The 24582-nt window shown below is 37.1% G+C and overlaps 1 protein-coding gene across 1 annotated transcript in view; it reads left to right on the plus strand.

Annotated features, from left to right (window-relative positions):
• The window catches only part of DCAF17 (DDB1 and CUL4 associated factor 17), a 51289-nt gene that overhangs the window by 7516 nt on the left and 19191 nt on the right, over window positions 1–24582 (plus strand). The window contains exons 3-8 of the mRNA XM_003254254.2: window positions 1970–2060; window positions 7132–7268; window positions 8336–8414; window positions 11592–11678; window positions 16429–16533; window positions 16828–16933. Of these exons, the coding sequence (XP_003254302.2) occupies window positions 1970–2060; window positions 7132–7268; window positions 8336–8414; window positions 11592–11678; window positions 16429–16533; window positions 16828–16933 (605 nt within the window). The remainder of the gene's footprint in view (window positions 1–1969; window positions 2061–7131; window positions 7269–8335; window positions 8415–11591; window positions 11679–16428; window positions 16534–16827; window positions 16934–24582) is intronic.

Genomic DNA, 24582 nt, shown 5'->3' on the forward strand with positions numbered 1-24582 from the left:
ATAGGCAGCTGGGGACTGGATGAGAAATGCTGTCATCCCACCCCTCCTAGGAAGATAGCTCTCTGAGTGGAAGCTTGGAAAACAGGGAGCATTGTCCTCTTGGCTGCATCAGTCTGGAGTGGAGTTTCCATCTTGCTGAGGTGGGATTGGGAAGGAAGGGACTATGCCCTGGTTCCGACACCACAGACTCACTATTCTTACTGAGCAGTAGTAGGTTTTCTTGAATAAATGTTTCTTCATATGCTGTATGTCCCCGGGACCATTTGCAGAGACTTTAGTTGTCCTTTTATGATTTTCACCAGTTTTGCCAAAGAGTTTGTCCATAGAGCTCTTCATGCCCCCATGCTGGAAGTGGAAATCTGGACATGTTCTTATCTTATCACGTCATTATCACACCTAGGAAAACGAGCAACAATTCTTCAGGATCATTTAATGTCAAGTTTATAACTTCTTGCTTTAACTTAAAAAAAAATTAGAGTAAGTGGTGTTGATTAGTGTTCTAATGATTAAATATTATTGAGTTATTTAATGTCCAGGGGTGTTTTATCCACAGGTTATAATTGCATATGAAGTTGCCTTCGTTCTTGTGAAACTGTTTGGTTTAAACTTTTGAATCAGTGAGAGAATGTCAATGAGATACAATAAAATTATCGCCGGAAAATTCTCTTTCAACAGTAATTTAATTTCAAAGTTCATTTAAAAAAATGAAAAGGGGCCAGGCACGGTGGCTCACGCCTTTAATCCCAGCCCTTTGGGAGGCTGAGGCAGGCAGATCACGAGTTCAGGAGTTCGAGACCAACCTGACCAACATGGTGAAACCCTGTCTCTACTAAAAATACAAAATACAAAAATTAGCTGGGCATGGTAGCATGCACCTGTAATCCCAGCTACTCAGGAGGCTGAGGCAGGAGAATTGCTTGAACCTGGGAGGCGGAGGTTGCAGTGAACCGAGATAGCGCCATTGCTCTCCAGCCTGGGAGACAGAGTGAGACTCCATCTCAAAAAAAAGAAAAGCGCCAGGTGAAGTGGCTCACACCTGTAATCCCAACACTTCGGGAGGCTGAGGCAGGTGGATTACATGAGTCCAGGGGTTCAAGACCATCCTGGGCAACATGGCAAAACTCTGCCTCTACAAAAAATATAACAATTAGGCAAGCGTAGTAGCATGAGCCTGTAGTCCCAGTTCCTTGGAAGGCTGAGGCAGGACTATTACATGAGCCTGGGAGGTGGAGGTTGAAGTGAGCTAAGATCATGCCACTAGGTATTGGAGGTTGCACTCCAGCCTGGAGTGCGAGAAACTGTCTCAAAAAAAAAAAAAAAAAAAAAAGAAACAAAATAAAATTAAACATTTATGATCACATCTCAACTGATCAGAGAGGTACAAATTAAAAGAGACTATTTTTCACATCAAAGATATGGCATTCAATATTGGCAGAAGTATAAACTTACTCAACCTTTCTGAAAAGTAATTTGGGATTTAAAAAAAAAAAGCCGTAAAGGGTTTTTTGTTTTTTGTTTTTTTTAAATCCACTAGTTTTCATTCTAAAATGGGACCCTTTTTATCCAGTAATTTTCATTTTAAATATCAGAACAATAGTTTTTGATCTTGATGGAATTCAACAGAGATATTCTCAGTAAATGTTCAGAGGTAAAGAAAGAATTTAATATGAACCATTTTTGGAAAATGACATCCAGGTACGTATAGGTGTATACACCAGAAGGAAATGAACCAAAATGTTGATAAGGGTTATTTTTGGCAGTTTTATAGTATTGTAAACTATTTTAATCTTGTTATAAATTTTTTTCTATGAATTATGTGATTGAAAAAAATATTAACAGTTAAGAAGAGGAAAGCAAATAAATTGTGCCTTGGTATTTCACATCTCTGAATAAAAATAGCCTCTCAAACCTGAACAAATACTGTCTTGGTTATCAAGAATAATAATCATTTATTTTTCTTTTTTCCCAGTGTTGCATCTGAGCCAAGAAAACTTTATGAAATGCCAAAATGTTCCAAATCAGAAAAAATAGAGGATGCTTTATTATGGGAATGCCCAGTGGTAAGATTTGTTTTTAGAGCATTTGTTTCTAAAGCATTTTTAGCCTAGAAGAACCGGTTATTATTAACATATTGCATAAAATAATACAACTTAAATATCATAGTGACGCATCTTTAAAGCAATCAGGATGAGAGTGTATCTTTTATTTTCCTCATGAAATAATTTCTGTATTAAAAATACTAATATTATGAATGTATTTTTAAAATTAGATAGCTTTTTTGTGATCCTGAAAACTAGAAAGTTATAAATCGATTAAAAGTTATATAAGCAGCATAAGCTAATGTATAATTATCTTAGTGTTTAAGAGATCATTCCACTCAATATACTGAAACAGTAACAAAGTGTTTAGAGCAACAGTTATTTTACATGAATGTTGCTAGGAAAACAATAAAGATAAAATAACAGGATAAGCTCATTTCATAAGACTAGCTTTGCCTGGGTGTATATTTTTCAGAACACTGTTTTCATGGAATGTTAACAGGTGCCAGAGGAGTTAGGGGGAATTGGGCTGTGAAAAACTAAGTTTGGGACATTCCGAGTTTGAGACTGTAAACATGTCTATTGATAGAATTACTTCTCAGAGCCCTTAAAAATAATAATAATAATACAATAATACTAATAGGTATGATGATTATCAAGCCGTTTCCCCAAATTCTTTTGATCATAGAACTTCCTTGTTTAAGGAATATTTCTAAATACAGGTTGAGCATCCCTAATCTGAAAATCCGAGATCCAACATGCTCCAAAATTCAAAACTTTTTGAATGCCGACAAGACTCCACAAGTGGAAAATTTTACACCTGACCTCATGTGACAGGCACAAAATTTAAAATATTATGTAAAATTATCTTCAGGCTACATGTATAAGATATATATGAAACATAAATGAATTTTGTGTTTAGACTTGGGTCCCATCCCCAAGATACCTCATTATATATATGCAAATATCCCCAAATCCAAAGAAATTCAAATCTGAAACACTTCTAGTCCCAAGTGTTTCAGTAGGAAAAGGGATAATCAACCTGTATTTGTTTTCTATAGGATCAGTGCTTATTCTAAGAAATGCACTTAGGAAATACTACAACAGATTAATCAGGTCTTTGAATCTGGTTGGTTGTCCTTTAGGAAAAACGGAACTCATAATATGTGACCAAAAATAATTTTTAAAGGATAAGAGGCTATACGCTAAATTTACTGTTAATTTTTTTTTTCAGGCTATCATTTTTACATAAAGTTTTAGTTTTCTGGAGCTGCTGCTTTCTTTTTCTCTGAATGCTTATTGTCTGTTCATTGAAGGCTCCTATTTAAAAATAAGAAAGCTTTTAAACCTATGTTTTCTTCTTCAACTCCTTATTGAAAGCTAGAAGTAATTGTTGTGCCTTTAGCAATTTAAAGCTTTTTGATCCCTTTTCATTGGGGAGTATGGGGGAAGATGACAGATTTCTTAATTGAAAAAGTTTTTAATACACTAGTATAAAACACCAAAAATTTAGTAACCTAATTCCTATTCTCACTATTTTTATTTTTTTTTTGAGACGGTCTCCCTCTGTTGCCCAGGCTGGAGTGCAGTGGCATGATCTCGGCTCACTGCAACCTCTGCCTCCCAGGTTCAAGCAATTCTCCTGCCTTAGCCTCCCAAGTAGCTGGGACTACAGGCACCCACCACCATGCCCCACTAATTTTTGTATTTTTAGTAGAGATGGGGTTTCGCCACGTTGGCCAGGCTGGTCTCGAACTCCTGACCTCAAGTGATCCACCCTCCTCGGACTCCCAACGTGCTGGGATTACAGGCGTAAGCCACCATGCCCGACCCCTATTCTCACTTATTTTTAAACATTTTATTCTCATTTCAACTGCAGCAAGATTTTCTCTTAAGAAAAACCAGGAAGCATATTGAATTGTTATTAACACACTGATATGAAACTACTTTTAAGTTAATGTCCATCTTTTCCAAGGCTCTGTGTGAATTACAACTTTTTGTTTAAGAAAATATTTCAAACGTATCATATTTGCTGCTTCAAATTATTTTGATAGGCAAGATATAAATAGTATATTTTTTAAAACTTAAAAAAAATTTTTTTATATATTTTTTTAAGACAAGGTCTCACTCTGTTGCCTAAGCTGGAGTTCAGTGGCACAATCACAGCTCACTGCAGCCTCTACCTCCTGGGCTCAAGTGATCCTTCCACCTTGGCCTCCTGAGTAGCTGGGACTACAGGTGTGCACCAACAAACCCAGCTAATTTTTGTATTTTTTTATAGAGGTGGGGTTTCGTCATGTTGCCTTGGCTGGTCTTGAACTCCTGGGCTCAAGTGATCTGCTTGCCTTGGCCTCCCAAAGTGCTGGAATTACAAGTGTGAGCCACCACACTCAGCCAAAAACTTTTAAATCTCCATGAAACAACATTTAGATAAGACGTTGTAGAATAAATGCATTTATATCATTGCCCTGAATCCAGCGTAAGACTTCAAGGGTTAATAAACTTAAAAACAAAAAAATCTTATAGCCAGTATTTTAAGAAACTTGATTATACTTACCAAAGGAACATTGTTTGTTTTCTCTTCTTTTAAATATGGAGAGGTTTAATTCTTTACCTAACAAAGGAATTAATTTTAGCAAAATGATTCATTCCAACCTTCTTATAAGAAATATCTAGGAGAGTGGCGAGGTGCGGTGGCTCACGCCTGTAATCCCAGCACTTTGGGAGGCCAAGGCGGGCGGATCACAAGGTCAGGTGTTCAAGACCAGCCTGACCAACATGGTGAAACCCCATCTCTACTAAAAATACAAAAATTAGCCAGGCGTGGTGGCACGTGCCTGTAATCCCAGATACTCGGGAGGCTGAGGCAGGAGAATCGCTTGAACCTGGGAGGCAGAGGTTGCAGTGAACAGAGATCATGCCACTGCACTCCAGCCTGGGTGACAGAGCAAGACTCCGTCTCAAAAGAAAAAAAAAATATCTAGGAGAGTCAACTAAGAAAAGTAACAAATGTAAGTGATAAACATTCAGGAAATTCTCTAAATAAGAGATTTATTTACAATCTTAATATCTCAGGGTTCTTTTTAGGTTTCCAGGGGAAAAGAGCAGGATAACAGTGTGGAGACTGCTAAGTTGAGAATTTAAAACAAATGAGAACATAAGATTTTTAAAATTGCATTGTGAATGTAACATTTTTTATCAATCCTTTAATCTCACTCTTTTAGACATATTGAGAAAATGTTAAATACAAAATACCAAGAAATTTTAATAAGATGTTTCAGATCTTTGAATGTGAAAAATATAACAAAAAAGCCTAATTTCAAAAAACTATTTGAGATCAAGGGACAATGGTGTGACCAATATGAAGGGTCAAGACTGAAATGTATTGTCTTTACTATCAAGAACTCTACTTTCAGTTTTTTCTCGGACAGTTAATTTCAGCTTCATAGAGATTTCTGACCAAATTAAGGAACACTGTTTTCCTGGGTGTGTTTTGGGTATATGTCATTATAGTTATGTTATTTCTTGTTGAAATTTATAATTGTGGGTTTTTTGTGTTGTTTTAGTATTTAATGGTGTATAATGTGTTATTAAATTATATGTAGTTATACAAAAAAAAATACTAGCACACAAACAAAAATTATTTTTTTCCTTAACATTTGAAAGGCAAGACAAATTTTTAGGGAGCATATATAAAATAACTATGTCTTCATTCTTTTCTATTCACTTTTTGGCCTAAGCAGATAGTAGATTAATTTCAGCCTCTCTTTTCTTTCTTTCTTTCTTTTTTTTTTTTTTTGAGATGGAGTCTTCTGTCACCAGGCTGGAGTGCAGTGGCGTGATCTCGGCCCACCGCAACCTCCACCTCCCGGGTTCAAGCGATTCTCCTGCCTCAGCCTCCCAAGTAGCTGGAATTATAGGCACGCACTGCCACGCCCAGCTAATTTTTGTATTTTTTTTAGTAGAGATGGGATTTCACCATGTTGGCCAGGCTGGTCTTGATCTCCTGATCTCGTGATCCGGCCACCTCAGCCTCCCAAAGTGCTGGGATTGCAGGCGTGAGCCACTGCACCTAGCCACTTCTTTTTTTCTTTTTTAACTAGAAACAGTCTTGCTATGTTGCCCAGGCTGATTTCGAACTCCTGGGCTCAAGTAATCCTTCTGCCTCACTCTGTCAAAGTGCTGGGATTACAGGTGGGGATCACGATGCCCTTTTAGTCTACGAATTAAAGTAGAAAACTTTGCTTCTCTTTTTCTTACTGCCTTAGACTTCCACCTTGTGGTGGCTCCTCAGTGACAGGAGTGCCCATGCAGCTACCCTCTCCCTTTTCTAGGATAATTCATTGGTGACATAGGTCATCTTTCAAACCAGGTCCATTTTCTGTACTTTGGCTGTCTTCATTGGTTTCTAGCTTTTCATTTGAGCTTAGGTCAGAACCACAGTGAATAATGAAGTAATCTGCATTTTGCCAGTTTTGACTTCCATCTAAAGGAAACAAGTCCTGTGGTAAAGGAAAAATGGAGCAATATGAATGTCTGTTCTAGCAGAGAACCATTTTTTTTGAGACAGGATCTCACTCTGTCACCCAGGCTGGAGTGCAGTGGCACAGTCATCACTCACTGTAGCCTTGACCTCCCAACCTCAAGCGATCCTCTTGCCTCAGCCTCCCAAGTAGTTGGGACTCTAGGCACTCACCCCCATGCTAATAGCAGAGGACTCTTAATTGCTATGCTATATATATGATTTTAAGAGCTGTTATTGTTGTTATTGTTATCACAGAAGTAGCATCATTATCTTCTACTGTTGTTATGACTAACATTTGTGAATACTTAAAATAATAACTAATACATAATAATAAATTATTTCAGGCCATGTTTAAGTGCTTTATGTGAATAAACTCAATAAGTGATGATGAAATAATTACCCACAATCTTATCTTTCCTTGTCTTAATTCTCTATTTGGGCATTTAATCTTTCTTTTGTGGTTTATATATATGGCTATTTGAATATTTAGCTATTTTCTTTGGACATTGATTACTGCAAATTGTTCATGGCAAAGCAGTTTCATTTTTATATCTCATTTTTTTTTAGGGAGATATACTTCCCAATTCATCAGATTATAAGTCCTCACTCATAGCACTGACTGCTCATAATTGGCTACTTCGTGTATCAGCAACTACGGGAAAAATCCTTGAGAAAATATATCTTGCACCTTATTGCAAATTCAGGTATTTACTGTGAGTTTATTATTCAAGATTTTATTTTAAAAATTTGAAACCTGTGGCCCAGGAAATTTCAAGCCTTTTTGCCCCGTCACTTTTCTAATCCATAACCAGATCTCAATTAATAAACCTATTTTCTTTTTCTCCCCTCATGACTACATTTAGAGGTCTGAGTGTAGAGACCCTCTATCATTTGTCTTTTTTTTTTTTTTTTCTTTTTTGAGACAAGGTCTTGCTCTGTCTCCCAGCCTGGAGTGCAGCGGCGTGATCTCTGCCTGCTGCAACCTCCACCTACCAGGTTCAAGCGATTCTCCTGCCTCAGCCTTCCGAGTAGCTGGGATTTTGGGTGTGCACCACCATGCCCAGCTACTTTTGTGTATTTTTGATAGAGCCGAGGTTTCCCTGTGTTGGCCAGGATGGTCTCAAACTCCTGACCTCAAGTGATCTGCCCACCTCAGCCTCCTAAAGTTCTGGGATTACAGGCGTGAGCCATTGTGCCCAGCTGTCATTTATCTTTGTATCCCTAATAAGTAACTAGCCTGTAATTTAAATAAACTTAAAAAAAAATTCCTTGTATTTTACAAATAGTATTTTCTATGTAAGATGCTCTTTATGGTAGATTTTCCTGAAGGCTAGTCTGTTTCAGTTAAATTGTCTGCTATGTACAATCCAAGAACTGTTATTTTAACTATTAGTTTTATAAATTAGATGTAAATGTTTGGAGGGAATATGTTCATGGAATGTGTGAAAGTAACATTTTTAGTGCTTTTTATACTTCCATTTTAAAGTAGAAATGATTATTTTGTTTTCTAAGTTTTGAATACTCTTAGATCAAAAACAATTTTTATTCACCAATGCTCTAGAAAGATTAAAATTATGTATATATTTAAATAGGGATATGTCCATATAGGGATATAGAGGAAATTTTTTAGCTATTTATTTTTTAAAATAGATCACTTTGCTTTTATAATTTAAATAACTAAAAAATAGTTTACTTATAAAATATAATATTTTGGTTTTAAGTATAAGGAAACTGACCCAAATAAATAAACTTCTCTTCATTCTTTTAAAAGATACTTGAGCTGGGACACTCCTCAAGAAGTCATTGCAGTTAAGTCAGCTCAGAACAGAGGCTCAGCAGTGGCCCGGCAGGTATACATATTTAAACATTTAATAAAATGAAGAATTTTTTTCATAGGAATTTGTCTGCAGATTTGTTATGAAAAATCTAATGATCTTTTATTTCTGAAGCATGCTATAAAAGATAGGATTCACGGCAACCTGGATGGAATTGGAGACCATTATTCTAAGTGAAGTAATTAAGAAATGGAAAACCAGACATTGTATTTTCTCACTCATAAGTGAGAGCTAAGCTATGAGGATGCAAAGGCATAAGAATGATACAATTTACTTTGGAGACTCGGGCGAAAGGGTGGGAGGTGGGTGAGGGATGAAACACTACACATTGGGTATAGTGTATACCACTCAGGTGATATGTCCACCTAAATCTGAGAAATCACCGCTAAAGAACTTACTCATGTGACCCAACACCACCTGTTCCTCAAAAACCTATTGAAATAATAATAAAAATATTTTAAAAAAGAAAAGTTGATAGGTAGATTTTTTTTTCTGAAGCGTGCTATTTAAAAAGATTTTTCTCTCTTTCTCAAAGAATTACCCAGGATTTACTAGATTTTATAAAGTCTGGAAATTTATATCAAGAAACTTTTTGTTTCTGTTGGTGACTTATGGGGAAATACTATGGAAAACATTTATTGAGCACTTAAAAAATAGATATAGACTGCTTTTAGAGGTTTTCTGTTTCTTTATACACCAGGACACATAGAAAAAACAAATACTTATTTTGTGTCTCCCCTTGGCAGAGTCTGTTGTAGTTCTTTCTCATTTTTAATTTGAACTACTTCAGCTTTTTCTCACTAGTGTCCTTGATTGCAAAACAGGCAGGCACTGATCTGAGTTCTTTACCTGTATTTACTAATTTAATCTTCAGCACACTCCTTTCAGTAGATACTTTCATCATCCCATTTTACAGATGAGGATTCTGAGCCCCAGAGAGGCTAAGTAACTTATCCAACATCGTAGTGTTGGTAAGTGGTAGAACCTAGGCTCAAACTCAGGCAGTTTAGCTCTAGAGTCCCTGCTCTTATGCACTGCAGCATGCTGCCCCTTCTTGAAATTTCTGTAATATGGACTGGCAGGCGAAGTTTATATAGAACTCTAGCATTAAAAAAAAAAGTAGTTCCTCTAATTTTACCTTGTTTAGATAACTACATCAAGCATTTCCTTGTCAACCCTCCAGTGTACTCCCATACACGCTGGGTCTATGAACTCTGCTTTTCATTCCTCTCTCATCTCTCTTGTCTACTTTTTCTGTATCCCCCTGAAGCCAAGCAAACTATTTGTTGGCTACTTCTACTTACTTTTTATCATGGTTATCTAAATGTTTTCCTACCCTTTACTAATCCTGCCCAGTCACATTAATAACTTAACTGCATGCCTTTTATTGGAATCTCCTTACCCTTTTCCTGATTTATTTAGTATGACATCTAAGAAAGAGAGATGCTGTCTCTCTCTTAGTAATAATTCTCTCTTTATACTCTTACTACCCTGCTTTTACTTTGGTAAAGGAAAATTCAGAAAAAAGTGGGATAGTATAAAAAAGTAACAAAACATTTTGCTACTTTGAGAATTCTAAAGTGTCTTGTCTGATGTACCTTTTTAATAATTTAAATTGCTAAAGAGCAAGAATTTTTGTTTTGTTTTGAGACGGAGTCTTGCTTTGTTGCCAGGCTAGAGTGTAGTGGTGAAATCTCAGCTCACTGCATCCTCTGCCTCCCAGGTTCAAGCAAATCTCCTGCCTCAGCCTCCTGAGTAGCTGGGACTACAGGCGTGCACCACCACGCCCAGCTATTTTTTGTATTTTTAGTAGAGGCGGGGTTTCACCATGTTGGCCAGGATGGTCTCGATCTCTTGACCTCATGATCTGCCCGCCTTGGCCTCCCAAAGTGCTGGGATTTACAGGCGTGAGCCACCATCCCCGGCCAATAATTTTTTTAAGTTTAATTCTATACGTTATCATATATTAATGTTTTACATTTACTATCACCTTATAATGTTAATAAAATCTTGTATTTCTATATTCTGGACTGTTTTCCTACAGTCTCCAGCCAACAAGTAGTAGCTCTTAGTTGGGGTATATAAACTGTACTTTTCCTTTGGGTTTAAGGAACACAGAAGGAGTCTGATTTACCTTGAAGATATTAGTTCAATAAAAATTTATCCCTTTCAAAGGGAGAATCTTTTGGGCTTTAAGCAGTACAATCTTTCTTTTTTTTTTGCCATTTATTTGTTTTCTAACTTTTAGTTATAGCAGTTTTGATTGATGGTTCCAGCCTTAAAAGTTCTGTTGAAGCAGAGACTGGCTGTGATGGGGCAGACAGCCTTGCCTAACACAAATTTAGGAAATTCCCTTCAAAACTGTATTGGAGAAGTACAACAGATTGTTTTACATTTCACAGTGGCAAGAAATTGGACCTTGTTCTTCAAAGTAAGGAGGCTGTCCTTTTCAAGCAGAAAAGTCACTCAAGCTTTCATTGATGATATTACTTCTAATTTCCTGTAAAGGAGTCAGCGCAACACTACTTTCATTATGTATTTATTTATTTAGAGACAGCATGTCTGATGCCCAGGCTGGAGTGCAATGGCTTGATCAGAGTTCACTGCAGCTTCAAACTCCTGGGCTGAAATGCTCCTCTCACGTCAGCCTCCTGAGTAGCTGGGACTACAGGCGTGTGCCACCATGTCCAGCTATTTTTTTTATTTTTTGTAGAAATGAGGTCTCACTGTTCCTACAGTGAGTGGCCAGGCTGGTCTCAAACTCCTAGCCTCAAGTGATCCTCCTGCCTTAGCCCCCCAAAGGGCTGGGATTATAGGCGTGAGCTACCTGATCCAGCAACTTTCAAATGATATGAGCATGATAACTATGTATCTTTTTATTAGGCTCTTTATGGTTCAAACTCCAAAATATAAATGCATGGTATTTTATTGCTAAGAAATGTTTACTTTTATGGATTTTTGTCTGTATATATGCACACGTGTGTCTGAAGGGCTGAAGCTTTAGTGGACATGTTTTGAATATGTTGCCTTCCTGTTTAAGTAACTTTGCAATCTAGATAGATGGATGTTTTCATAATATGAAAACGTCTGCATAACTGCATGCTAGAACAGATGGATTTTTTCAACTAATGAAAACAGTGTGTTTCTGAAGTACTTTTGAGAGCTGCGTGTAATTTTAGTCTTTCCTTCTAGGCAGGCATTCAACATGTTTTGCTGTACCTTGCAGTGTTCCGAGTTCTACCTTTTTCACTTGTAGGGATTCTAGAGATCAACAAAAAGGTAAGAACTCATTTCTTATTTAATTGCAATATTTTATTGACAATAAGTTGTAATGTCATTATTTAATTATTTATGAGATATTTGATTGGAAATGCTCCCCTCACTATAAAAAGTTCACTAACTTGGTTTATTTTGTAACAAAACACGTGAGAACATTTGCCTAATATCCCTTCATCTTTCTGCATGTTTTTATGCCTCTCAAGTGGATCATATTGGATACCTGTGGTCATTAACAAACTACTATGTTATGAAATTACAAAATGAGTAAGGTTTTTTTTTTCAGAAGGAACATTCCAAAGCTTGTTAAAAAGATCATTAAAGGAAGGTGAGAAGTTGCAACAAAATATTTCATTTTAATTGCAAGGTATAGGTCTAAAACTTGCTTTGTGATCTATAACAAGCCTTATATTTAAATATGTAAATTTTCCAATTCATTCAATTTTGGGTTTTATTGTTGTTCCCATTTGTTCTTGACTTGTGGATCAGTTACATGGGAGGAAAGAAGGAGCAAATTTCCTTTGAGTAAAAGAATGAATAGGATTCTACTTTAAAAAAAAAGTTACTTACTCTTGGTGAATAGTTATTTATTGAGCTCTTCTACTGGTCTTTAATTCAGCACCTGAAGTATTGTAGAGGACAGTATCTTGAGGATCTGCTGATCTTTATAAGCAACAAGATGAATGTATTAAAATTTCACATTATGTAAGCATTATATACTAAACTGCATAATGGCTAAAGAGAAATATTAGTTACCGTTCATTGCTTATTTTGTGCCATGCACTTTGAATATTTTACAACATTGTAATGTATATATTAAGAAGTTAAGCAGCAGTCCCAGCTACTCAGAAGGCTGAGGCAGGAGAATGGTTTGAGCTCAGGAATTCAAGGCTTTGATGAACTATGATTGCACCACTACACTCTAGCCTGGGTGAGAGAGTGAGACTCTGTCTCTAAAAAAATTGAAATAAAGCAGCTACCTAAATCCTAAAGGTGGCAAGTAGAGGAGCTAGAATTAAAATAGATTGGCTACTTTATTATAGCAGTCATTATTATTATTATTATTATTATTTTGAGACAGAGTCTTGCTCTGTCACCCAGGCTGCAGTGCAGTGGCGCAATCTCTGCCCACTGCAATCTCTGCCTCCCGGATTCAAGCAATTCTCCTGCCTCAGCCTCCTGAGTAGCTGGGACTACAGGCGCCTGCCACCATACCCGGCTAATTTTTTGTATTTTTAGTAGAGACAGGGTTTCACCGTGTTAGCCAGGATGGTCTCGATCTCCTGACTTCGTGATCTGCTCACCTCAGCCTCCCAAAGTGCTGGGATTACAGGCATAAGCCACCGCGCCTGGCCAGCACTCATTATTTTAAAATATCTTTGAATTGGCCTGGTGCAGTGGCTCACACCTGTAATTTCAGCACTTTGGGAGGCTGAGGCAGGCCGGTCACTTGAGGTTAGGAGATCAATACCAGCCTGGCCAACACGGTGAAGCCGCGTCTCTACTAAAAATATAAAAATTAGCCAGGGGTGGTATTGCACGCCTGTAGTCCCAGCTACTCGGGAGGCTGAGGTGGGAGAATCGCTTGAACCTAGGAGGTAGATGTTGCAGTGAGCCGGGATTGCACCATGGCAACAGAGCAAAACTCCATCTCAAAAAAAAAAAAGTTTGAATTACACAAGTCCTCTTTTTCTTCTTTTACTTTTTCTTTCTTTTTTAAAAGCTTTTCTTCATATTTTTTCTTTTTTTTACTTCTAAGTTCAGGGATACATGTGCATTATGTGCAGGTTTGTTATATAGATAAACATGTGTCATGGGGGTTTGTTGTACAGATTATTTCATTTCTCAGGTTTAAGTCTAATATCCATTAGTTATTTTTCCTGATCCTCTCCCTCCTCCCACCCTCCACCCTCCACCCTCCGAAAGGCCCGAGTGTGTGTTGTTCCCCTCTATGTGTCCATGTGTTCTCATCATTCCATGTGTTCTCATCATTTAGCTCCCACTTACAAGTGAGAACATGGAGTATTTGGTTTTCTGTTCCTGTGTTAGTTTGCTAAGGTTAATGGCCTCTGGCTCCATCCATGTCCCTGCAAAGGACATGATCTTGTTCATTTTGTGGCTGCATAGTATTCCCTGGTGTATATACACAACATTTTCGTTACCCAGTCTATCACTCATGGACATTTAGGTTGGTTCCATGTCTTTGCTCTTGTGAATAGTGCTGCAGTGAACATATATGTGCATGTGTCTTTTATATTTATAATAGAAGGATTTATATCCCTTTGGGTATATACCCAGTAATGGGATTGCTGAGTTAAATGGTATTTCTGTCTTTAGGTCTTTGAGGAACCACCACACTGTCTTCCATAATGGTCAGACTAATTTCCATTGTCACAAACAGTGTGTAAGTGTTTCTTTTTCTCCACAACCTTGCCAGCATCTGTTATTTTTTGACTTTTTAATAATATCCATTCTGACTGGTGTGAGATGGTACCTCATTGTGGTTTTGATTTGCATTTCTCTAATGATCAGTGATGTTGAGCTTTTTTTCATGTGCTTGTTGGCCACATGTATGCCGTCTTTTGAGAAGTATCTGTTCATGTCCTTTGCCCACTTTTTAATGGGGTTGTTGTTTTTTTTCTTGTAAATTTGTTGAAGTTCCTTTTAGATTCTGGATATTAGACCTTTGTCAGATGTATGGATTGCAAAAATGTTCTTCCATACTGTAGGATGTCTGTTGACTCTGTTGTTGATGGTTTCTTTTGCTGTGCAGAAGCTCTTTAGTTTAAGTAGATCCTATTTGTCAATTCTTGCTTTTGTTGCAATTGCTTTTGGTGTTTTCATCATGAAGTCTTTGCCCATGCCTATGTCCAGAATGATACTGCCTAGGTTATCTTCCAGGGTTTTTATAGTTTTGGGTTTTACATTAAAGTCTTTAATCCATCTTGAGTTAATTTTTGCATATGGTGTAAGGAAGGGGTCCAGTTTCGATTTTCTGCATATGGCTAGCCAGTTATCCCAGCACCACAGGGAATCCTTTCCCCATTGCTTGTTTTTGTCAAGTTTGTCGAAGATCAGATAGTTATAGGTGTGCAGTCTTACTAATATTTCTGGGTTCTCTATGCTGTTCCATTGGCTTATGTTTCTGTTCTTGTACCAGTACCATGCTGTTTTGGTTACTGTAGCCCTGTAGTATAGTTTGAAGTCGGATAGCATGATGTCTCCAGCTTTGTTCTTTTTGCTTAGGATTGCCTTGACTAATTCAGCCTCCGTTTTGGTTCCATATGAATTCTAAAATAGTTTTTTCTAGTTCTGTGAAGAATATCAATGGTAGTTTAATGGGAATAGCATTAAATATATAAATTGCTTTGGGCAATATGGCCATTTTAATGCTATTGATTCTTCCTAACCATGAGCATGGAGTGTTTTTCAATTTGTTTGTGTCATCTTTGTAGATCTCCTTGTAGAGATCTTTCACTTCCTCTGTTAGTTGTATTCCTAGGTATTTTATTCTTTTTAGGGCAACTGTGAATGAGAGTTTGTTCGTTATTTAACTCTCGGCTTGACTGTTGTGGTTGTATAGGAATGCTAGCAATTTTTGCACATTGATTTTGTATCCTGAGACTTTGCTGATGTTGCTTATCAGTTTAAGAAGCTTTTGGATGAGACAATGGGGTTTTCTAGATACAGGATCATGTCGTTTGAAAAGAGTAATAGTTTGACTTCCTTTCTTCCTATTTGAATGCCTTTTATTTGTTTCTTTTGCCTGATGGCTCTGGCCAGAATTTCCAACACACTGTTGAATAGGAATGGTGAGAGTGGACATCCTTGTCTTGTGCTGGTTTTCAAGGGGAGTGACAAGTTGTCTTTTTTCAAAGTGGGAAACTAGGATCAGTGAATTAAAAAGTCACGAACTAGTCAATGTCAGAGTAAACAATACTTATCCTTCTAAGAGATGACAAAAAATACAACTCATAATTTAATTGTTCTCTCTGTGCCTGTAGGTTAAGTAATTATGTGTGCTTATTACAGTCTATAACAGAAATGAACATGTGGCAAAGTAATAAACTGTTTCTATTTATTCCTGTATGTCCAAGGTAATTGGACATCTTCCTCTATTCCTGTATTTCCAAGGTAATTGGACAAGGACATCTTCATTTAAGTAGTTTGTTTTTGATTAAGCTGGTGAATTGTATAAAAATAAGAATAATAGAAAAATATGCAATTAGAGAGATTTGGTTTTAAATATTGTTACTTGGGATTGAAGAACATCTTTCACTTACCATGCATGAAAGACTATCCAGGGGCTGGGCACCTCTAATTAACTAAAAATTTGTCTCTATTTTATAAAGAACATTTTAGCATAAAGAATGGATCCTTGGAAGAGTATGAATAGTAGATTAAATATTCATTTAGAACGACATGGCGTTGGTGTGTGCCAGTGTCTATGAGGAATGGAATTTGTTATTAATAGATATTGACAATGCTATGAAGCAAATGAATGCTGGTGCATTATTCTGAGGGATATGTGCCGCACTTCCATTAGTGCTCCAGTATGAGAATCCAGTGGCTTACTGCTCACTCCTAATAATACCCTAGCCTCAAGGTGATAAATTATAATGAGGTTTTAATGCTAGGCAGCAGTGTTATCATAGTGACATGAATATTAAGCAAGAGTGCAAACCACCGTGAACATTCAGAGGATTGGACTTCCAGTCTTTTCTCAGGTGATATCTGTCTTTCCCCCCGCCAGATTTTTGGGAACGTTACAGATGCTACCTTGTCTCATGGAATACTGATTGTGATGTACAGCTCAGGACTGGTCAGACTCTATAGCTTCCAAACCATCGCTGAACAGGTAGAGAAAACTGAAATTTGTCATGTTACTATTAGCATGAGGTTTCGACTAAAGTATGATTTTTTTTTAGTGAGATGCTTTTAGAGTAAGGCACTTGTGTAGATTTCGGCTCTAAAAAACTGTAGAAATGTGGAACACAAGTAACCTTTAAAGCAGGGGTGGGGAAGATAAACAGAAAGGCCATTGGAAAAAGACATTTTCTTTGTCATATACATGTGAATTTTATTTTTGTTCTCTCCAGATATCAAATAAATAGGTGCTAAAGCCACCATTTTTGTTTTGTTTTGTTTTTAGTTCATGCAACAGAAACTTGACTTAGGGTGTGCATGCAGATGGGGTGGGACTACTGGAACTGTAGGAGAGGCTCCTTTTGGCATTCCTTGTAATATTAAAATCACAGGTATGGCTACTCTATAGTATTTTTTCACCTTAAAAAAATAAGTGGTCATATAAATAGTTATTAATTATAGTCATCCAAATGTTTTTCTCATTTATTTAAAAAACTCAATTCATTTTACTCCTATACATCATGTACCTTGCTACTCAATAATAAATAAGCGTCAAGGAAAATCTATCAGTTATTCATTGAACCAAAGGCCTGGGGATGCTGAGCATTGCTTGGCCACAGACCTTTAGCAATTCACTTTACTTTTCTGATCCTTGATTTCCTTATCTGCAAAATGAGTTGCAGCAAATGATACCATCTTAACTCTCTTATAACTTAGTATTTTACAATTCGATGAAATTTACCCCCTCTCTAAGAAAGGTGTTTTCCAAGAAAAAATTATTACCATGCCATCTGAACATAGAGCTTAGACACAGACAGAACTTTCCAGTATACTTAAAGAGTGCCAAAGCACAAAAAAGAGAATTATATACAATTCTATAAATATAGTAAAAATGTTCTATAATTAGCTTATCAAATTCAGTTGTTAGAAAAGAAATCAACTGGCCGGGTGTGGTGGCTCACGCCTGTAATCCCAGCACTTTGGGAGGCTGAGGCGGGCAAATCACCTGAGGCTGGGAGTTCGAGACCAGCCTGACCAATGTGGAGAAACCCCATCTCTACTAAAAATACAAATTAGCCAGGCGTGGTGGCACATGCCTGTAATCCCACCTACTCGCAAGGGAGGCTGAGGCAGGAGAATCACTTAGACCTAGGAGGCGGAGGTTGTGGTGAGCCGAGATCATGCCACTGCACTCCAGCCTGGGCAACAAGAGCGAAACTCCATCTCAAAAAAAAAAAGAAAAGAAATCAGCTGTTACTCAAATTCAATAGTAGTACATTAAAAGAAATAAACCATGACTGTTCCGAGTTCATCTCAGGAATCCAAGGATGGTTTAATGTTTACAAATTTAGTAGCTATAAAGATCACATGAGTAAACTAAAAGAGAAAAATTTTTTTATTATCCTAATATCTGTTTATTTTAATTCTTGTTCATTAAGAGTCATTCCTTATCATGTTGAAGACATTCCTCTTATTTATAACCAACCAATAAGCATTATATTTTTAGGTGAAACGCCAAAGGATTTTCTAATATATGCAGAATAAGATAAGAATTTTTTCTATCATTTTTCCTTAACATTGTATTAGTAATAGACCAAGAAACAAATGAAAGATGTCATTGTTCAAAAGGAAAAAAATATTATTTTTGGTAGTAAATGACAAATTATAAAAACTACTGGGAGTTAAAGTAAGTTATTCATGAAGTTCAAAATAAATATTTTAAAAATTACTTAAGTTTTTAGATGCCTTGGACAAACTGAATTAGGCAGTTGTATGAAAATTCAGCCCTAGCAATACCTCCTGTATTCAATACAAATACATTAAAAGGAATCTATTAAGAATTTTAAAACTGTAGGCTGCAGTGGTAACCGGGTTATTTTGAAATGGGTTATTTCAGACAGAGTTTTTCCAAATGGTAGCATTATTCTTGTTGAAATGCAAATAAAAAGTTAGTAAAGGCTGGGCACGGTGGCTCAAGCCTGTAATTCCAGCACTTTGAGAGGGTGAGGTGGGTGGATCACAAGGTCAGGAGTTTGAGACCAGCCTGGCCAACATGGTGAAACCCCATCTTTACTAAAAATACAAAAATTAGCTAGGCACGGTGGCGGGCACCTGTAATCCCAGCTACTCAGGAGGCTGAGGCAGGAGAATTGTTTGAACCCAGGAGACGGAGGTTGCAGTGAGCCAAGATCGCGCCACTGTACTCTAGCCTGAGCGATAGAGCAAGATCCATCTCAAAAAAAAAAAAAAAAGTGAGTAAAACAAAAGAACAAAGATGATAAAGTACATAGAGCCTGAAGAATTGTCCTGGAGTTTTATCCCTTTTTTTAGAAAGAAGACTGGATTTGGGATCAGAATCTTAGTCTGCTGACTAGTAAGGGTGACACTCTGCTACTAATTGGTGGTATGATAGTGGGCAAATTATTATTATTATTATTATTATTTTGAGACAGGGTCTCACTCTGTTGCCCAGACTGGAGTGCAGTGGAGAGATCACAGCTCACTGCCACCTCCACCTCTTGGGCTCAAGTGATCGTCCTACATTAGCCTCCCAAGTAGCTGGGACTACAGGTGCATGCCACCACACCCAGCTAATTTTTGTATTTTTTGTTTGGTAGAGATGATGTTTCACTATGTTGCTCAATTTGGCCTTGAACTCCTGGGCTCGAGCAATCTGCCTACCTCATCCTCCCAAAGTGCTGGGATTACAGGCATGAGCCACTGTGCCCAGCTGATAGTGGGCAAATTATTTAACCTCTCTGGGCCTCAGATTTTGAAACTTTGAAATAATAATATTTGAAAATATGATCTATGAAAACATTCATCATTGTAAAAAAAAATAATTCAATGATTTTTGTATGTTTGACTAAGAAAATTAGCACATTATATTGGAAGCTTTCAGTGTTTATTTCATACTGTAGAGACTTAAATCCTATTCATTTCTCCAAATTTGTTTTTCAATCTTAAGGTCTATACAAATAGTATTTATATTAACTTTAAATAATTTTTTTTCTTAGTGCAAAAGCAGTTCCTTTGCATTATTTAAAAAATCGGGAAATTGGCCAGGCGTGGTGCCTCATGCCTGTAATCCCAGCACTTTAGGAGGCTGAGGCAGGCAGATCACTTGAGGTCAGGAGTGCAAGACCAGCCTGGCCAACACAGTGAAATCCCGTCTCTACCAAAAATGCAAAAAATTAGCCTGTAATCTCAGCTACTCAGGAGGCTAAGGCAGGAGAATTGCTTGAACCCAGGAGGCGGAGGATGCAGTGAGCCGAGATCGTGCCACTGCATTCCAGCCTGGGCGACAGAGCAAGACTGTCTCAAAAGGAAAGAAAAAAAGAAAAAATAAAATAAAATTTAAAAATTGGGAAATAAAGATAAGCAAAAGAGAAAATGTAAAACATTATAGTCCTCTTACATGGGGTTAACTGTCATCTCCTTGATGTGTTATTTTCTAATCTTATAATGTATATATTTCTATATGTTTAAAACCCAGAAAAGAATCATACCATAAGTGGTCTTTTATAACTCACTTGTTAAGAAATCAACTCTATTGAGGTATAATTTACATGTAATTAAAATGTACCCATTTTAACTGTACAATTTGAGTTTTGTCAAATGTATATACATCCATGAAATCACCACTACAGTCAAGATTTAGAATCTTTTCATCATCCCAAAAAGTTCCCCTGTGCCCTTCCCAGTAAATTCCTCTCTTAACCCAGCCCTAGGCAACCAATGATCTGCTTTTTTTTTCACAGTAGATTAAATTTATATTTTCTGGAGTTTTATATTAATGAAATCACATGGCATGTATTTTTTGGTTTGGCTTCTTTCACTCAGGATATTGTATTTGAGATTTGTTTCATGTTGTTGTATGTATCTATAGCCTAACCCACTTTTTGATGTTAATATATTATGAATATTTCCATCTAGATTATTTAATAGGTGGCCTTGTGAAAACAACAAAGTTGTAATCCCATCTCACTCTTTCCACCAAAATAAATAATAGATGGATCAAAGACTTAAAAGTTTTAGAAGAAAACTTGGGAGAATCTTTTTATCTCAGTGTGGGGAAGACCTTTCTAAGTATGGCACAAAACCCAAAGCCATAAACGAAGAGATTGATAAATTTGATTATATAAAAATAAAGTTCTGCATGGCAAAAAATCCCCAGAAATATACAACATAAACCAACTCAAATAACAACAGGAGACATAGTTACAAATCATACTGTAATGGGGCAATTTCTTTAATATGTGAAGGGTTCTATAGATCAATAAGAAAAAGAGCGATAACACAATTACAAAATTATCAAAGGATGTTGTTTAAAAGAAACAGAAATATAAATGACTTTTAATTAGGGGAGTGCAAAGCTCAATGTCACTGATAAGAGAAATGTAAATTAAAATTATTATAAGATAACATCTCTTCAGATTCTTAAATATCAAAAAGTTAGAACTTTTGATACAATATGGTTGGTAAAAGTTTAGGCACTTTCATTTATTTTCTACCCTTTATGGCCCCCAACAATTTGTCAATATGACAGTTTGTTAATATGTATCAAAATTTTAAATGCATGTACTCCTTGAGCCCAGCAACTCCAGTACTAGGAATTTATCCCAGATATATTCACTTATACAGAAAGTGATAAATGTACAGTTAAAACATTGTTTCTAATAGCCAAAGATTGGAAACAATCTATACATTGGTAAGTGATATTAGTATTATTATGTCATTGTATAGCTGTATCATAAATTTAATTGCTAAATTGTTAAAAAGAAGGAGGAGTTTTAACTAGGCATAGTGGCTCATGCCTGTAATCTGAGCACTTTGGGAAACAGAGGCAGGTGGATCACTTGAGGTCAGGAGTTCGAGACCAGCCTAGCCAACATGGCGAAACCCTGTCTCTACTAATAATACAAAAATTAGCCAGGTGTGGTGGCAGGCACCTGTGATCCCAGCTACTCAGGAGGCTGAGGCACGAGAATCGCTTGAACCCAGGAGACAGAGGTTGCAGTGAGTGAGATTGCGCCACTGCACTCCAGCCTGGGCGACGGAGCGAGATTAAAAACAAACACAAACAAACAAAAAAAACAGAAAGAAGAATTCTTTTTGCACTGGTATAGGATAATTTCCAAGATGTGTACTATTAAGTAAAAAAAAAAAAAAAAAAATCGGTGCAAAACTGTGTATATAAAAATCTTCATTTGTGTAAAGTTGTATAAAGTATTCATACTCATGTATTAAAGGAATATATCTATGGTGATGTGCTTTTGGATTTGCTTGGAATATCTGAAAGGACACATAAAAACTTCATAAATCGGAAGAGATACAGATCAAAGGAAGACTTAGTTTTCATTATATCTTCTGATACTTTTAAAATGTAGTGCTTGTATTAACTATGTGAAAAAGTGGTTCTCTGTGTGTGTGCATCTCCTTGAGATGTTAAGAACTTGACGTATATGCCATTTTACAAATGAACCATAATTTACTTAACCAGTTCCCTACTTTGGACATTTAGTTTGTTTCTAATTTTGTGATTACAAATAGCATATTTCTGTAACTATTAGTGATCCTTGCCTGTATCAATTATGTCATGTGATTTGCAGAATGGCAGTTTTTATTTTTATTTATTTATTTATTTATTTATTTATTTATTTATTTATTTATTTTGAGACGGAGTCTCGCTCTGTTGCCCAGGCTGGAGTGCAGTGGCGCAATCTTGGCTCACTACAACCTCCGCCTCCCGGGTTCACGCCATTCTTCTGCCTCAGCCTCTCCGAGTAGCTGGGACTACAGGCGCCCGCCACCACGCCTGGCTAATTTTTTTGTATTTTTAGTAGAGACGGGGTTTCACCGTGGTCTCGATCTCCTGACGACCTTGTGATCCGCCTGCCTCGGCCTCCCAAAGTGCTGGGATTACAAGCGTGAGCCACTGCGCCCGGCCTAGAATGGCAGTTTTTAAAATTCTGTTACTCCTTTTACCTTCAATAGCTGGTATTTTTCTAGAAATAAAAGCTTTAACTCATCAACTAGAGATAAACTGTAATTCCTTCCAAAAGGCAAGTTAAAGACTTATTTCTTCCCTTTAATTATCAATATTCAGAGCAAGGAGTTGGTATAACAGTCACTTTTGATGCCAGCAAAATGTTTTACAGATAAACACACATACATAAACACAATAGACTCATGGATTTTTTATTTGTCCAGTATTATATAGTAATAGTTATTATTCTTAATGATGTTCAAATTGTCCTGAATTTGGCCAACAGAAACTCCATTTTGACACACTCCAGTAATCTTAGAGAATTTCCTCGCTTTCTAGAACAATAATGTGTCCCAGGCTTACCTTTTAACTTTCCTATTTCTGATAGGGGGCCATTTTAATAGAGAACGTCATTAGAGACTATCAGTTTCCTAGAGAGCAACACTAAAAACTGGGCAGCTTTAAACAATGGAAATTTATTCTCTCACAGTTCTGGAGGCTAGAAATTCAGAATTAAGGTGTTGGCAGAGGTAGCCTCCCTCTGAAGGCTCTAGGGAAGAATCCTTTCTTACCCCATCTAGCTTCTGGTGGTTGCTCACAATCTTTGGTGTTTCTTGTCTTGTGGCAGCATAACTCCAAATTCTGCCTCTCGCTTTTCCATGGCCTTTCTCCCTCTGTGTCTTCAAATCTCTTTCTCCTTATAAGGACACCAGTCAGTGAATTTAGGTCCTATCCTTATCCAGTATGATCTTAACTTGATTATATCTATAAAGATCCAATTTGCAAATAAAGTCACATTTACCAGTACTGGGGGTTAGGACTTTAACATATCTTTTGAGGGAACACAAGTCAACTCACAACAGAGACCCAGATCTAGTTGTGTTCATTGCAGTTGGATGTCTTTACTTTTAGGTCCTTTTGATGAACAGAGCTGAGAAATACATTAAAACAAAAATTCATTAGCTCATTTTCATACTTCCAAATTTAGCCATTCTTTTTTGATTATATTTGTATTTCTCTTAATTCATACTGAGCTTCTTGATTTCTAATAAAACTTTATCCTGCAATATATATATGATAGTCTTAAAATTACAGTACCAGTGTTACTACTAAGAACTAAAGTGTGGGCCAGGTGCGGTGGCTCACATCTGTAATCCCAGCACTTTGGGAGGCCAAGGCAGGTGGATCACTTGAGGTCAGGAGTTCAAGACTAGTCTGGCCAACATGGTGAAACCCTGTCTCTACTAAAAATAGAAAAAATTTAGCCAGGCGTGGTGGTGTGCACTTGTAATTCCAGCTACTCAGGAGGCCGAGGCAGCAGAATCACATGAACCTGGGAGGTGGAGGTTGCAGTGAGCCGAGATTGCGCCACTGCTCTCCAGCCTGGGTGACAGAGTGAAACTCTGTCTCAAAAAGGAAAAAAAAAAAAAGTATGGAGTGAAGGTTAAGATTTCCCTGCAGTTTCTTCTCTCCTTAGTGTACAGCCCAGTAAGTATACACATGGAGTAATGTGTTCAAAGGCAATTTGAAATCATTTTTCTATAGGATTAAGCTACCGGCATGACCTAATTAGATTCATTTGCTTCATTTTGTTTTCGATTTTGGGGTTTGCTGTTTTCTTTTTGAGTTTATTCTTGAAATTGTGAAATGTGTATATAGTTGAAAGGTTGAAACCGTATAAAAAGATACACTCTTGGAAATTTCTTTTCTTTTTGTTTTGAGAGAGTCTTGCTCTGTCACCCAGGCTGGAGTGCAGTGGCGCAATCTCAGCTGACGGCAACCTCCACCTCCTTGGTTCAACCAATTCTCCTGCCTCAGCCTCCTGGGTAGTAGAGGTGGGGTTTTGCCACCTTGGCCAGGCTGGTCTTGAACACCTGACCTCAGGCAATCTACCTGCCTTGGCCTCCCAAGGTGCTGGGATTACAGACATGGGCCACTGTGCCCAGCCCCATTTTCTATTTCATTGCTTTCTGTTTTTATTTTTTATTGTTTCCTTTAATCCTGTTACCCTCATCAATAACCATTGTTTTTAGATTCTGGTTTATCTTACTA

Source organism: Nomascus leucogenys, chromosome 22a (assembly GCF_006542625.1).
Source record: "Nomascus leucogenys isolate Asia chromosome 22a, Asia_NLE_v1, whole genome shotgun sequence".
NCBI lineage: Eukaryota > Metazoa > Chordata > Mammalia > Primates > Hylobatidae > Nomascus > Nomascus leucogenys.